We start from the raw sequence: 17641 nt of genomic DNA, 5'->3' as shown, positions 1-17641 counted from the left end.
CATATACATCATTTTGTTAGTTAAGCTATTGTTGTTAAACTACTTGTGTGTATTACAGATTAATCCCGCCAACAACTAGCGTCTCCGTTTTATCGTTTTTAGTGATCACATCAAATTTCGTGCCTGAAAAAAAACATTTTCGGCAAACATTGCTGTTTTTATTTAATTCAAAGAAAAATGAAAAACACCTTGACATCGCTTTTCGGAAGAAAAGAGTAGCAATGAAAGAATTTGTTGGTTCAAGGAGAAACTTGACGGCATTAGGCATCTTATAAGTAAATTGCGGCACTAATCAACAGGGCCTTGAACAGTACATCTTAATTTCGGATAAATTCGAAAAAATATGTCGGTTCCCTTTCAGTTGTTTTGCACCGTCCAATATATAGGTTTTTTCTATATATTGCATATATTTCAGGCTTTAGTTCAAAACATTAGTTTTGAAGTTCTTATGAAAGATAAATATCACAAAAATTTTACCTTTTATTTTGAGTTCTTATGATTTTTATTTAAGTAATCATTAAGTTCTACTTAAAAAATATTATTTTTAGAATAATATTATTTATGAAGTACTTAATGATTTAAGTAATCATTAAGTTCTACTTAAAAAATATTTTTAGAATAATATTATTTATGAAGTACTTTTAAAAAATTATTTAACTTGCACTTCATATACCTATAACGTGTATGCACTAAAGTTAATTCAAATAAATTTTGTTTAATATACTCTACAAAATATTTATTTATTATTTTTAAATCGAATAAGGTATTGCGTTCTACTAAGAAAAACAAATTTCTAATGTGGTATTATTTTGACAGGTACTTTTAACAAATTACTTAGACGCGCAGCTTAATTAGCAAATTAATTTAAACAGTGATATATAGTACATTAAACAATTTATTATAACAAAATAAATGGATCAAAAAGAACCAATTGAAAGCAGCGCAAAATGGACAAGTTATATTATTTATAATTATAATTTAATCTAAATAATAGTTATTTAAAATAAATGAATTGTGTTTATTTATATAAAAACTTGACAGTATGATACTCTTGAAGATGTTGAAATAAAACCAACCGAACCACTTGTTAAAAAATGTAATAAAATAAATATTAAATTACGTTCTGTCCATAAGCAATATTATTAATAAATTTATTAACTTTATTTTTTAATATTGTCTTTTTTCAAAAATCTTTTTGAAATCCGAAGAAGTAGAAGAAAAAAGCAAATATTACATTTAAAATGAGTTGTCCACTGAATAAAAAACATAAATTAATTATTTTCTTATAAATTTTATAAATAATTATTAATACAGAAACTAAATTCCTATATTTAATCAAGTTTATTAAATAAAAATTTTAGATGGTTGGACTACAAATGATCTTGTCTTCCTATGGAAAGAGGGTGACCCTGTGCAAGTGGTTAAAAACTTACACCTACCTCGCTTCACCCTGGAAAAATTCTTGACTGATTACTGTAATAGTAAAACTAATACTGGTATGTAAACTTTCAAAGACTTGTAGATGCAAGCATTTATGCGTAAAACTAATAACTTACATTTATAATTCTTAAAATATTTATATTAAGCATTTTTTTTATATATTTAACTTTATTTTTAATTCATCATATTTTAAGAATTATTTAAATGATATTACTTTCAATTATAATATAAGTATTTATAATCTTTATTATATTTTTGATTCCTTGTTAATGTTCTTATTGCTTGTTTATTAAATAATTTATTTAAGATTTTTGATTTAAATTTCTATTTCTAATATAAAAGCATTTAAAGAAAAGTTGTTTGTTAATTATTAATAATAAAATATTTTTATACAATAGATTAATAAATAATATTTAAACAAGTACAATGCTCCAAACATGAATTGCATGTTTAGTTCTGGTACATTCTAACGTAATGCTAAGACCCATTATATACAAAATTATAGTACTCGTACAATGGAATTTATATCATTATTGCGTAAAACTTAAAACTCATTAAGTGTTAGTATAGATGCAATATATAAAAATTATTACAAGTAGTTTATTAAGCATTTACATATATGTAATATTTTTTGTTAAATGTTTATATGTCATAAAAATGTCAAACACACCCTATTTTAACACATAACAATTACGAAACACTTCACAGCTTACCGCAGTATATTTTTATTTCAGAGCGTAACTATTTTAAAAGTACTTGTATGTAATATAAGTTTTATATAAAAGTTTAGTATTAAAAATTTATTATAATTTTTTGTTTTGGTTCATTTTGTTTGTTTAAACTCTTTAACAATGCTTAAACTTTTTAATGTTTTATATATAATCATTATTTTGAAGAGCGTTCTAACTAACACGTCCAGCTATAACAGGGATAGACAAAAATATTAAAAAGGACAGAGAGCAATACATCAGGACTAAATATTACTCGAACTTGTCAATGCGTCGACCAATTTGATGTTTGAGTATTATTTTACTCGAGCATTTCGCGCCAATGTATTAATTGAAACAAAAATAATATGTCGCAGTAAACAGATGAGCTGGCTGAGTAATGCGACGTCCTTACGCAGCTCGAACATTGAAGTGCTCAGATAATTTGCAGCACTAATCAGAACAGGTGAAGATACACACATGGAGAGTATTAGATTTAAGAGTATAGAAAAAAGGCCATTTAAGATAATTTTATTGGATTCAGCGAAACAATTTAAATAGTATAGAAGCCAATGGTGATGAAATCGATTATACAAGAATAAAAAAAAATTTTGTAGAACAGAGAAAGCTGAGAAGTATATGTAGTGTTAATGAAAAGAAGAAAAAGTAAAAAAATCAAATGAAAGGAATATAGAATATAATAATAAAATCATATCATTAATGAAGCAAAAAGCAAGAAATATAGATGAAAAGATAACAACACCGTAGGATATAATAATCCTATCTATATGATTTACAAAAGGATCTTATAATATGAGTATAAACAAAAAAAATGGAATAAATATGCTTAAAACTCTTCATTGGTTTCTACTTCAATAAGAGACAGTAACAATTTTTAAAATAGAGTAAAAGAAAAATGTTGACATAAAGAAAGAAAGAGTAAGATCTATTGTTAAAATAGAGTTGAGTAACAGTAAGAGTTTGATATAAAGATAGAAGGACTAACGTATATTGTAGACTAAGATGTATATTGTAGCAGAATGTTCGTATGTATGTTATGTATTATAAGAATTCAAATAGATTTTTTGTCACAGATAATGCATATAAAGTAAATATTAAGTTTTTAACTTAATATAGAGCTAAAGAGTAACATCAAATACTTTGACAGATTATAGTAAATACACGTGTCAATAGATAAAAAATAAATATTGTGTTTTTGCAGAAGTTAAGCTATGAAGTAGGTAAACTCTTAATATTTTTTAAAAATAATTTTCAGTTTTAATTTTAGTTCATTTATATATTAATACTTTCGCTAGTATTATATACTATGCATGTATAGCTAATTTTATAAAACGAATTTTTAATGTATATGTTTTTTTATTTAAAATATAATTACAGTATCCTTGCATATTAACATTATTAAAATAATATATTTATAATTTATGTCGATAGCATAAATTAATAAAATTTTAAATGAATCTAGTGAATTTTAGTAACGTAGACTATTTATATACTTACACTCATATATTTTTAAGCAGAGTAATTTGTTATAGGAGATGATTCTTTGGTTTGAGAAAATTGTAAATAGGAAAACTATGCACTGAAATAAAACTATCAAAGATAATTCTACCGAAAAAAGAACCATACAGTCACTATAACCCAAAACTGTTGTATGCAAAAATCAAGGAGGTTCAAAATTAGAACCGTCATGGCGATGAATAACTTTATTATTATATCAACGATAAGCTTAAAAAACCTAGTACAGTGTATAGTAGAGACGCCCGTTTATAAATATCTGGTAGTCTAAAGACCTATACTAAATATTTTATATGTTTAATAATGTTTTATAGAAGTGAAAGAGTTAACTAAACTTTTAGTACAACTATTAAAACGGTAGGGTCGTTGGTGATTAAAATTTTTTAAACATTGTAAGGAACTAATGTTCAAGATGATTATATTTTCATGTAAAAAGTGATAAAACTGTGAGAACAACAAATAATATTAATTTCAGTCAAACTGTAGGAAGTAAAATTAACATAAGTTCAGTTGCCTTACAATTATTAAGTAATTTATAAATTACTTAATCATTTATTTAATAATTAAGTAAATGAAATTGTTTAGTTTTCAATCTCGTAAACATCTATACAAAATAGCATCAAGAAGTATTAATAATTTTAAAATTATGCGTGCTGTATATCGGTTAGAGAGTTGTCTTTTTTGTGTACTGGTAACGTATCTGCCCACAATTATGAAGTTAGAATATATTGTATTAAAAACAGAATTAAGTACAACGAAAAATTCAAATTAATTAATTATCTTAATGTCCATATGACGGTAGTGACTATCTTACTTGATAGAAACTATTGTATTAATTAGAGAGGTTTCGAAAAGTAGTGAACTATAACAACGAAAACTCTTTTTATATTATTTTAATCAATTGAATCATCAGTGGTTTTAGAATTATTTCATATATTTAGTTATTTATAAATAATTTTTTCTTTTGAGACTACAAGTACCGAGAGTTTAACTCGTGCCTTGTCATAATTGAAGTTCAGAGTCAGTGTTCTCGTTACTTTTTGATCACACCTCGTATACGTTACTTTAAACTAAAATTGAATTATTTTTTGAATAATAATTAATTTTAGTTTGGTAAACTTACTTTATAGTCCATTATAATCAATTTAATTTCCTAAATTTCTCTAGTTATTTATTACTTTTATAATAAAAAAATTATCCTCTTTTTCGTTTTTTAACATAAAACTATTTTAATTACTTAAAAAAGCAATATACATATAATACATAATATATTAAATGTTTAAGAATTTAAGAAATATAAAATACTTTTTAACCACTGATTCGTTTATATAGAAAAAATTTATATAAGTTTTCTTGACATAATAGCATTTTCTGGATAAGCGCACACTAAAGTTTAATTATTAATTATTATATATATATAGATTTTATATAGTAATATATAGACTGTGATTTTTTAACTGTTAAAAATTCTATTATGTATATGAATTTGCAAAGTTTGGTGGGTAATATTTAATAGGTTTTATGATCCATTTTTTAAAGAATGTCCAATTTTATTTTTAATTTGAAATTAGTAAAAGTAAAAAGTAAAAAGTAAAAAATATTAACTATTATTTCAGAAATAAATTAACATCCATATATTTTATAGTTACTTTTATGTTAAAATAAAAACTTTTATAATGTACAACTTATTGCAAAATATTTATGAATAATGTAAGGTTAATTTATAATGCTAATTTTACTTCACATTTTACAAGAACATAACTAATACGCAATTTAGGTATAAAGTACGAAATTATTCACAAAACATCACAATGCTATTCAATTACAAATATCTCCAATTATATTGTTGGATGCATTTGCCAGATGCATTGATGAGATAAATTAACTAAAAAGTACTTAATTAAAGAATAAAAAAAATTATTTCAAATTTTCCAGAACTTAATGAATAAATAACAAACAAACAAAAAATATGAGAATAAAAACAAATTATGAACAACTTTGTCTTGAAGAGTATGGAACGCTTTGTCAACAAATTAACGGAAATGAATAACAAATTAAAAACTTAAATAAAAAAGAAGAAGAAGCAGTAACAGGAAGAGCAATTGCAAATAAATTGTTTCATTTCCGTTAAAATTTTTGTTGCCGAACTAAAAACAAACGTTGATGTTGATTCTACTTGCCTATGATGCCATAATTTTTGATTTAATTTCACTGAATATTTTTTGATTTTAATTGAATTTTTATTAAAACATATTTTTTATTTTATTAATTGATTTGTTCACGTGAAACATTTAAAAATCTTTGATTTAAAAAATTTTTTTTGGGAAATATTAAATATAATTTCTTTTAATTTTCTTCTCACCATAGGTAATATGGAGAAATTTTTTACTTTCATTTTTTTTTTATAAATCAAATATTTATTTCGACTTCCATGCATAGAATTTTTTTTGTTCCATATTTTATGTGTACCTTGTACCTTGTATACTCATAGGTGAATACAGTTGCCTCAAAGTCGATCTACTATTCAAGCGAGAATTCTCATATTACTTAATACAAATTTATATTCCATGCTGTATGTTGGTCATTGTCTCATGGGTGTCATTCTGGCTTGACCAAGGCGCTGTACCAGCTCGTGTGTCATTGGGTAAGTTTAAACATTAAACAATAATTTTAAAGCAAACATACAATAAAAAACACCAATTTATCAGATTTAGTGTATATAACAAAATAAAGTTAGTTAAGGAAAAATATTTTTGAATGCATTAAATAAACTAAAACTATTATTTTGTTATAAGTTATATATTTGTTTTAGAGTTGATATACATACTTTTTACAATACTTATTTCATTTAATATATTATCATCTAGTCTAAACCTTTTAAACGTACTGATAAAGGCATAAATAAGTTTATATGGTTGTATGAATTTTTTTTTTTAGTTAAATAATATTTTTAAGTTATTTATTAAATTAATTAAGTCCAATATTGAAAATATCCTCATCACAAATTGCTTTTCATTGCAGAAACTTTTATGTATTGCCAGAAATAGTTTTAAATATAATGTGCTAGGTAACTGCACAAAATGTAATAAAAAGCAAAAAATAAGGAAAAGTATTAATTTTTTGCAGTTTTAAATTAATTAACTCGTTGAACTTATATCCTTCAGTCATTATAATAATAATAAAATTATGAAAATGTTCTACAAAATAAATGATAAAATTATAGCAGAGCACCAAAAACCTATGTTTTAGGATCAACATATCGGTATATCGCAGTAACAAACAAAGAATATATACAATTTATAAAGACAACAGTTTTGATCTATTTTATGTCTATTTAAAGTGCTTTGTTTGGTTCTTAGGATCTTCTTTAGTTAACTGAAACTCACAACACCGTAGATTATGAGTGAAGGCTATTATTTTCAAAACCAGACTTAAACAATAAAATAATGCCTGACAAATTCCTTAAGTTAGCATTCGTCATATATTTCTCTAGACAGAGCTAAGAATATATACTTATCAATCACAAAGAAATTTTGTTTTTATTTGTTTGAATTTCGACTGTAAACTGACGAGAGTAAAACGATATTGTAAATCTACTATGTTTAGATGTTTTAGTGTAGGTGAAAGCTCACAGTATCCAAGCCGACCAAATCAATAATTATCTACGGTTAGGAAATACTAGATTTACTGACCTTTGTAGTGAATTTAAAGAATTAACTAAGACTTGTTATATTTCTGCTACCTGCTATATAAATGGAATTTTCTAAAACTTCCAATCTTAGCAAATTTTGTGAAATGCATTTAATGTAAATAAACTGAACAAAAATTAAAAACAAATATGCCTTATTCAAGTGATTAATAATTTTGTGTTATTAGTGCTTTTAATTAACTGTCAATAATTGGTTTAATCGATTTCATTCTGGAAATTAAAAGATTGCTTTTTTGGTCTTAAGATCTAAAGATCTAGTCGCTCTTTTACAAAATATGTCGATGAAATTCTACAATTTCTATCAAAATTAAAAAACATTTACTACAAAACAATGTTGAACCATTTATATGAAGCAGAGTACAAAAACAAGTTTAAAATTTGGGGATCTCAAACTCAAATGAATGAAACAATTTTAAAGATCGAAATTTCCATTAAACGAGGAGTATACGTTAACAGGTAAAGAAAATAATACTATATACGATATTATTGTTTAAAACATTCCTGATTTAAGCAAGATTGAGTTAAATAAAAAGTGCTAATGTCAATACTAACAACACAGGAATTTAGTGTTTGTTTTTAGCGAAAGGACATCATTCATTATTAAATCAAGGAAAATGATTGATACTAACATATATAACTAGCAAATATTACTATTGATGCAAGAATATAAGAAAACAGATTTAGTTCATTCAATTGGATTTCTTTGACTCAATGCTAAATCTTTTTGCTAATTAGTTTAAGTAAACCAGGTGCAATTTCAACACCAAAACAAAAATGTTAAATCACGTCGGTTGAGATATTATAATACATCTACAATATAGATTATCATTTGTGCAGTTTTTTGGCATAACATTGATTTCAAAACAGAATTATTCAAAGTATATGTGTTAGGTTTTCATAAATTAAAGTCCAAATTTCTATAATAAAACCATAAAGGATGTTTTTGAGAAAGTTGAATAAAATGGATACCAAACTGATTTATCAAATTGTTTTTAGTATAAAAAAAAGGTTTCATTTCTTTATCTAATATAGTACAAATTGGTAATATTTCTTTATTTGCATTAAAAAATCCTGACAGCTGTTTTATCTTTTTTGAAAATTTTTTATATTAAAAATATTTTAATACTTTAAAAATATAATTTCTTTGTCATAATCTCATTATGGCTATATGTTTCATACTCATATAAAAAAATGTTAGTAGTTTTTACTAAAAAACGTCGTATAATAAAAACCTAATATTTGCGTTCCATTTGTCAGTTTTCAAAACAAAAACGGTTTAAGTTCATATAAACTTTAAGATTTTAAGTAATTGATACTAGAACTAGTAAAATTAAATTTTTGTATGAATAATTATAAAATTTAATTAGTTATTTCTACCAAAAAAAACTTCAAAATTTATGTATAAAAATATTGTGCCCCTTATAAATTTCATACTATTTTTCTAATTTATATTGATTTATATAATATTTATTAATAAATTATTATTACGACCAATATTCAATTAGTTTTTATATTTGTTACTGGGCTTAAGTCGTTTATTTAACACAAAAATTAAAAAAAAAATTTTTTAAATATAATATAAAATTACCACTGAAGATGGTAGACCGAAATATCTGAAATATAAATAATTTTGTATAAAAATTAAAATATAACTAAATATTTAACAAAGTTTAAAAAGTGTAATTTTTTATTTTATTTAAAAAAAAACATTTTTATTAATTAATGTGTTAAATAAACGACCTAAGCCCAGTACGAAATATAAAAAATAAAATAATATTTATTATTTTATTATAAAAAATTTGTGTTACAAATGATACTATATAAGTTATAAATTTTAGGTGTAACTACACTTCTAACAATGGCAACACAAACATCCGGCATAAACGCTTCACTGCCGCCAGTTTCCTATACAAAAGCCATCGATGTATGGACTGGCGTGTGTTTGACGTTCGTATTCGGCGCATTGCTTGAGTTTGCATTGGTCAATTATGCCTCCCGTTCAGGTTTGAATAAACCTAGTAATTGAGATTTTATATGCTTTTTATGAATTGTATTTTGTATTAATTGAAACTTTTTTTTTATTGTGTAATTTTACAATTTGCAAGCTTGCCTACAAATGTATCTGTACAAAAGAATATACATAACACGAATGCACTTAACTTGTAGTACTCGTACTCGTTCATACTCGTACATACTCGTACACACTCGTAAGCAAACACAAGGACCATTAACATACTAATTTGAATAAGAGAAAATTGATTTGTAAATTAAATAAAATTCAAAAAATTTACATGACATTGGACAAACTGCTACACTGTAAAATAATGATATATTTAACAATGGAGACTGTACACTTTAAAAAGGGCAACAATTTATATTTTTACAAAATATACATAACTTTTTTAATGAATTTATATACATTGAATATATGAGAACATGCTACTAATATATTTTTTTCCTTTTTTTGTTATCATCGTCACGTTTCATTTAAATGTGTACACTACAATGAACAACAACAACTACAACTATTAATACAACAAACAACAATAATATAAATGTATTTAATAATATGTATGCAACAAACAATGAAACCAATCAACGTACGTGATTATGAATATAATTTATCAACAACAACGCGCAACAAATAATAAAACTACATGCAACACATTTCACCAAAAAACGCAAACTTGCAACCCTACACATACCACACCTACTACCTTTAAATACCCAACTGTCTTATTTATTTAATTTTTTTTTTTTTGTATTTTTCATAAATTAACATTTTTATTTTATTACCCATAATACGTTTAATTTTTAATAATTTTTAATAATTTATTGACTCCATTTAACAAATTGGCACTGTAAATTATTTCAATGTGAACTAAATAAATTAATAATGATAATAACGAATTTATTAATAATATTTATGTATGTTGTGACTAAAATAATTTCTTTAAATTTATGCCTTATTTGCTAATAATAATTGTTGTCTGTGTGTGTGCGTGTGTTTGTGTTTGTGTTTGTGTTCGTATTTGTGTACTTAATTATCCTTTCCATACTTAAATGTGTTTAACTAACAATTCAAATATTTTACATTCAATTTATGTTAAATGCTTAATATATTATTTAATACATACGTTAACTTTTGTGTTTTTTTTTCTCGATTTTTTTACAATGCACTACAATTTATTTTGTTAATTACCGTAAATCAATGTTGAAAATAATGTAAAAAAACCATAATATACTTCAACTACAAACAACTTTGCTGTTGGTTATATTTGTATATGTGTGTGTAACAAACAACAATATTTTTCTACTACTTTATCATCACAACTACTACTATCGCTACTACTAATGCTACTAATGTTCTACTACTATTGCTACTGTGTTACTACTACTTTTTGCTATTTATTTTGTTATGGAACAAATAAATTCTTGTCAAACATTTTCTACCACATGCCACATACGGATCGGGCCGCAGACATGCATAAGGAAAATATGAAAAAGAAACGTCGTGACCTGGAGCAGGCGAGCTTAGATGCTGCTTCAGATCTGCTCGATACAGATAGCAATGCTACATTTGCAATGGTATATGTCAAAATTCTGTTATAATATTTTATATATGCAATTTTTTGTTTTTGATTTATTAATATTTTTTTAAAACACATTTCTTTTTTATAATATTATTTTGGTTACACTTTATGCTAAATACTAACTAAATACTTTCTAAAAAACAATTTTAATCGACTTTGGCAATGAATATCTAGTTATTGTTGCATTTTGTTAAATCAACATTCTTACATTCTTTCATTCTTTAACCCTATAAAATTTTTGGGATTATAGGGTTATCAATTATGTGGTTAAAAAAGTAAATTGAAATAAAATACACTGATTACTGAAATTTCTATGGAATTACTGTTTCAAGACATTGTTTCAATCTGGCCATTAGTTGTGAAATGTAATATTATTGAACTGTTTTTCATGGGACATCTCACAGTACTGCATAGTTTTGAAGTAATTCGCTCATAACACGACAGATATTATTTTTCACAGCGAGGAATTTTGAAGCATTGGCTACATTAATATCCACAAAAAAATCTAAAGCACGTCAGAAGATACCAATTCATATCACTGAAATATGAAAATAACACATCTCAAAAAAATTCTTATACATCAAGGCTTGAAGAAAACGTATTGTGTACCTCCCAACAGTTTTCTAATAAAAATCACATATCTTCCATATCGATGAATTCAATTTCGACCCAAAAACATTGGAATTGATGTGCTAGTATATATCAAAACACTTTGAAAAAAGTAAAGTCCTATCTCACTTTCATACAGTGACTATTTCAGCAACGATCTTTTAAACGTTGCTTAACGATTCTTACTGACCCAAGTATAATAATCTGGTTTGTTAAAATATCCACCAAGCGAGAAAGGATTCTCATCACTAATAAAAATTTAAAGCGAACTTTAAATCTTTAAAGCAACACAATTTTTGTAGAAAGTTTTAACAATTTTCGCAGTAATTTTCATAAATTTTTAAGCGATCGATGTTACAAAAAAAATTAAAATTAGGATTATGAAATGAATAACTCTTTGTAATACACTTTTTTACTATGTAAGAAAAAAAGAACTGACTTGAAATATAATGTTTTCGGAGGTTCATTTTAATTCTTTTATGATAATGAAAGATGGTTATCGTTTAATAAATAAATATATTTTATTAATTTATATATATAAAGTATTTGTTATTTGCTAGCAAAAAAACTGATTTAAGTCATTTTTGATCATCTTAGTCGAAGGAAAGAATTTAATAATTAAAAAAATTCTGTAGAAATCAAAAGGAATATTAATTAGAAGGTATCTGATCTATAGAATAAGTAGGGTATTGCACAATATTTCATCCAAGTTGTGTCGTTCGGTTTAAACTTCAAAAGGACGATTCTTTTGACATCCTAAAACTACTTTAAAGAATCAATCGAATTTTGCCACAAGCAATCATTGCTATGTCAGCTATCTAATCGCATTATTTGCTGTCATTAGTTGTCAAACTAAACTTTCATATATATTTTATAATAATAAGAGAGCATCAAAAAAAATCAATCAAGATTTTTATTAGAATCAAGATCCTAGTAATTATAAATAGGTGATATTATTGCAATTACTCGTATGATCAAACTAGTATTTAATAATATTTACTTTTAATTAATCAGTATTTAATTTAATATTTCTGTTTAATTCTAAATATTTGTTATTAATTCATAATTATTGTTTACATTATGTTTTGTTTTGTTTTGTTAAAAACTATTAATAACTTTGTGTTTACCATTTCAAATACGACTTTTTGAAACAATTTTAAAAACTTGCTTAAAGTTGTGAATATGAATATTATTAAGACATAAACAAAATTGGCTTTAAAAATTTTTCATCATACTCAATAATGTTCTGTTTTTAATTTGTATCTTTAATGTCAAATTTTCTACATCATAAAACCATCATAAAACTTCCCAACAACAACAATTACAACAAATTTACAAAAAATCAACAAATATCAAAAAATTTATTACAAATCATTACCCCACCAACCACTTCGCACATCGTTCATTGTTCCAATCCCAATCGTTCATCGACGCTAATACATTTTGTCGAGTTTAGAAGCCGCTGGTACGTCATCCAGGTGATCCATTAGCTTTAGAGAAGCTGCGTCAGTGTGAGGTGCACATGCAACCGCCCAAACGTCCAAACTGCTGTAAGACGTGGCTGTCAAAATTCCCAACAAGGTAACATTGAGCTTGCTTAAATTTTTTGAGCGATAAATTCGCTTTAAATTTTTGTGCTTGGTATGGATTTCCTTTTTGATGTTGTGAAATTTTTGTATTAATTTCCGATCTTATTTTTTAAAATTTTAATATTGTTATTTTTTTTTAAAGATATTAGAGCTTAATTAAAACTTTGTTGTTAATTGCATTTTGAACAGTAATGTTTGCCTTTTAAATTTTTGTTGATAAAGCGTAAAAACAGAATAAAAAAAAATTTTATAATATATTCAAGTAAGATAATGAATTATTCAATAATTAATTAATTACGGAAAGAATTAAACACTGCAATTGCTTTTTTTTAATTAAATAAGCTAAAGTTGTTGTTATTGTTATCAATACTTATATAATTTGTTTGTTTTATTTATTTATGATTATAAAATTAACCTGGATGTAAACAAACACATATTAAATTTTTAGTTTTATTATTTACGTAATTACATTCTTTATATTCAAAGAATAATATTAAATATATAATATATAATAATATAAGTACTATTGTAATATAATGTTGTTACAATTCACAAAAATGAACCAAACAATTTATAATATTTTACATATCAACATGGGCATAGTAAACCAGGAAGGAACTAGATTTAAAAAAGATTTCCCTAACACACAAAAAATAACAACAATATATTGAAGTAATGAACATGTATTCTAATTTCATTCTTCAACAATAGTCACCTAATTGGCTATCTGCTTTTAATTGTAACACATAACTGCCTGAATATACTTAAGTCCATCGTATATATCACATTTAGGAGATGATGGGAAAAAACTCCATGGGCTCTCTTTTCGTTATGAAATATTAATTCGGTCACAGTTTTAAGTGGCCATACATGGGCCATCGACCAATATATCACTCATGTGTATCAAAAAAACATAAGAACAAATCAACCAATTGTATGGTTTGTAGACTGAGATTCAACTCAGTTCTTTAAATGGAAATAATCCACCAGTCAATAGTTCGAAGTTTATGCTATAAAAATCTAAGCAAAAGGATGCATTAATTGGGTACAGTTTTGTAGTGCGCAAATATCAACCATAGTAGTTCTAATTATGGTTGCTTTGGTTATGATTGCAAGTTTACAATATTTTTAAATATTTAAATGTAGTGACACTATCACTGAACAATTTAAAACTGAATAAACTGGAAATAAGTAATATCACTGCATCTTATTTTGATTAAGCAATCCAACAATGGAGACGAAATCATACTGCAATATGAAAATAAAATTTACGTACACAATCATTCTCCAAAGCCTAGTTCTATCTATAGCTCTATCCAATATGAGCTACATTATAAAATATATTTCAGTCAGCCAAATTTATTATCCGTTTCCAGTATTTCCCGCCGCTAAGTAAATACTACCATATTTCACCAATTTTCTAAGATAGAACAGATAAATACAGACACCTATTGATGTTTTAAATGACAGATCAACACAAACACCTGTATTATTTCATCACTTTCGTGGTTGCAGATTTTATAAAATGCAGAAAAAAACATCTGCCTACCTTAAATGGTGATATCCAAAAATTATCAAGAACTGGATACAGCATCAATTCTAACGCCTTGATTCAATAGATATTATTAGATTTATCAATAACTTTAATTTGCACAGGTTCGCCTTGAATGTTTTATCTAGCGATAGCAAAATAGATTTCACTGGTTCCGTGTACCAGTTCCTTTCAAATAAATATTAATAATATTATTGTTGAAGTCTGTAGCGAAATATATTTATCTACATCATTTAAATCTACCTAATCTATAGTTTACCTTAAAGTTTAATTCTACCGAGTTGTAAACAAAATACTGCCTTTACCTAAAAAACAATATTATTTATAATTCTCTTGCTTAAAATATGATAGATCTAAGAGATAGGTTAAGAAATAAAACAACATTAAGCTGACTTAAAAGATTAGATTGGGATGGATCATGACCTTACGACCTTGCAGTATCAGTTAAAAAATATCTTTAGGTGTAGTAATCTAATAATCCAAAGACTTGATTTGTTAAATCCTCCATTATAGAATATTAAATAAATTTAACACTTAAAAGCATAATATTTTTACTAGTTATAATTTTATTACTTAAATTAGTTTAGAGTGCTTTTTTTTTAATTTCTAATTACATTGTTAACTTATTATATTAATATTTATTTCTTGGAAATTATTTTGAATGCATGCTTTTTTTTAGATAATTGTTAAAAATGTTCTTGTTAATTTTTTAAAAACTAATATATTAATTTCTATTTCAATAAAATATTAAAAATACTTTGAAGTAAAACAATATTCCGATAAAGTATTGCGTAATAAAAATTTTTTATATAATTGTTTATTAATACGTGATGAAAAAATAAGTAATCAAAATTTAAAGAAAATAATAAATGTTAATTATTTATTTATTACCATAATTATTATAAACAAATTAGCCTTTAAAAAGTTATCAAGGAAACAAAAGCAAATATTTCATAATTTTTCTATAAAAAATTTTCAACAACAGTTTAAAAAAATATTTATTTGATTTTCAAATTTATTACTAATTATATTAATAGTCATAATATTTGTCGGAAAAATCAAAAAAATATATATTTAAAGAAAGTATTTTTTTTGTGATTTGATGAAATACTGTTTTTTTATTTAACAATCCTATTTTTGAACAATGTTTTTAATTATATTTTTAAAAGCATTTAATTAGTTTTTGAAATTTTTATAAAAAAATTAAACAAAATACAACAAGAATTTGCTAAAATTTCCTTGACATATGTTGTGTTTATTTTTTGTATTGAATTAAAAATATTAAAAGCAATTTATAAAAATAATAAATATATATATAAAATTGTTATATACTTATATACAATAATTTATAGAATAATGTTTTGCATATATTAGCTATAGTTTTTGCCAATGATCTTTTCAAATCAGTGAATTTTATAGAATTTCCGATCTATCAGTTGAATTTATGAGTTTTGTTTATGAGTTATTTTTTTTATTCCTTAAAACAAACAAATTATTTTTTTTAACGATATGTATTTCATAATTTTTAATAAATTAGCAATTGGTAAAAACAATTGCACACAAATCAAAAAGCTAATCTCCAGACGTTGCATTAACTGAATTTTCCTTAAATATTTATCCAAGACAATGTTCTAGATCGAAGCGTATCGATGTTATATCGCGAATTACATTTCCATTGGTTTTTGCGCTCTTCAATCTGGTTTATTGGAGCACTTATCTCTTCAGGGACGAGGAGGATGAGTAAATGCCATTCATATTATTATTTTATATAAATATCTTTAAAAGTATATGTATATGTAGATACATATAAAAAAAAAACAAAAACTAAATATTTTTAAATTTTTACAATATTTTATAAAATTTTGTATATATATAATTTTATTTTCTTATGTATATCATTTCAATTATTTTAAGAAAAAGTTAACTAAAAATTTACTAATGATAAAAAAATTCTGCTTTACTTATGCTATACTTTTCATTTTTCTTTACTTTAACTTTTCTTTGCTAATTAAAGGACCTTTTAAAGGACGTCTTTCTTATTGTTATTTGAGTTTAAAAAACTTAAGGCTATGTAGAATCCAAATAAATAAGGATGCTGTTAAAATTAACATTGCATGGAATATTAACACAATGTTAACATTTAATACAAACACAAGACAACAATATTAATATTAATATTAATAATAAAATTTAAAGGCATAGATGGAATTCGAAGAGGTGTGTGCGCTACTCATATTAAATCAAATCAAATCAATTCTGATGAACATATAAATTATATAGGAAAATTATATTAATATTAAAAATATAATTATATTCATTTGTTACACATGTATTACGACAATTTTAAAATTTTTATTCATATTATAAGCATAATTTTAGCTAAGTTAGTAAACAATACAGCGACATTAGTGATTATTAATTATTTTTATATAACTTACAAATTGTTACAATAATTAATATGATATACCTATGTTCAATATTTATATATTATTTAGTAATAATTAACACCAATTATCATATTATACATATATATTTTATAAAGTTTTCTTTTTAACCAATTATTTATATAATGCTTTTGATTTTTTACGTAATAAATGTTTATTTTTTATAACAAAAAACCTAAAGTCTTACTAAAAATCAATTTTAATTATACAAATCAGGACAATGATATATTTATATATATTCACTACAATATTTCTTAGAAACCTCGACTAAAATTATAATAATTTTTATTCTAAATTGAACCTCGACTAAATTGTATGAAATATATGTTTTGATCGCAGATTAATGATTTTATTTAACTACGTATTTCAAATATTTAGTTTAGTAAGTATTTATTCCTATTGTACAAATTCCTTTTCTCTAAATCGAAAGAAGTTTACATTGCCAAGCTAAACTTTAGATAA

At 24.2% G+C, this 17641-nt stretch overlaps 1 protein-coding gene across 19 annotated transcripts in view; it reads left to right on the top strand.

Annotated features, from left to right (window-relative positions):
• The window catches only part of LOC119682923 (glutamate-gated chloride channel), a 74767-nt gene extending 57610 nt beyond the window's left edge, over nt 1–17157 (top strand). For 6 of the 19 annotated variants that reach the window (XM_038096476.1, XM_038096473.1, XM_038096479.1 and 3 more), the window contains 7 exons: nt 1362–1496; nt 6175–6327; nt 9231–9410; nt 10874–10980; nt 13051–13175; nt 16359–16475; nt 16932–17157. In XM_038096476.1, the coding sequence (XP_037952404.1) occupies nt 1362–1496; nt 6175–6327; nt 9231–9410; nt 10874–10980; nt 13051–13175; nt 16359–16475; nt 16932–16974 (860 nt within the window). In that variant the 3' untranslated portion in view covers nt 16975–17157. Of the gene's footprint in view, nt 1–1361; nt 1497–6174; nt 6328–9230; nt 9411–10873; nt 10981–13050; nt 13176–16358; nt 16480–16749 lie in introns of those variants that run through there. The other 13 variants (XM_038096481.1, XM_038096483.1, XM_038096482.1 and 10 more) reach the window with 8 other exon arrangements.
• The last annotated feature ends 484 nt before the right edge of the window (nt 17158–17641 follow it).

This window comes from Teleopsis dalmanni, chromosome 2 (genome assembly GCF_002237135.1).
Source record: "Teleopsis dalmanni isolate 2A chromosome 2, ASM223713v2, whole genome shotgun sequence".
Classification (NCBI taxonomy): Eukaryota; Metazoa; Arthropoda; class Insecta; order Diptera; family Diopsidae; genus Teleopsis; species Teleopsis dalmanni.
Note: the sequence above shows the minus strand (reverse complement) of the source record. Positions and strands in the feature narration are given on the sequence as shown.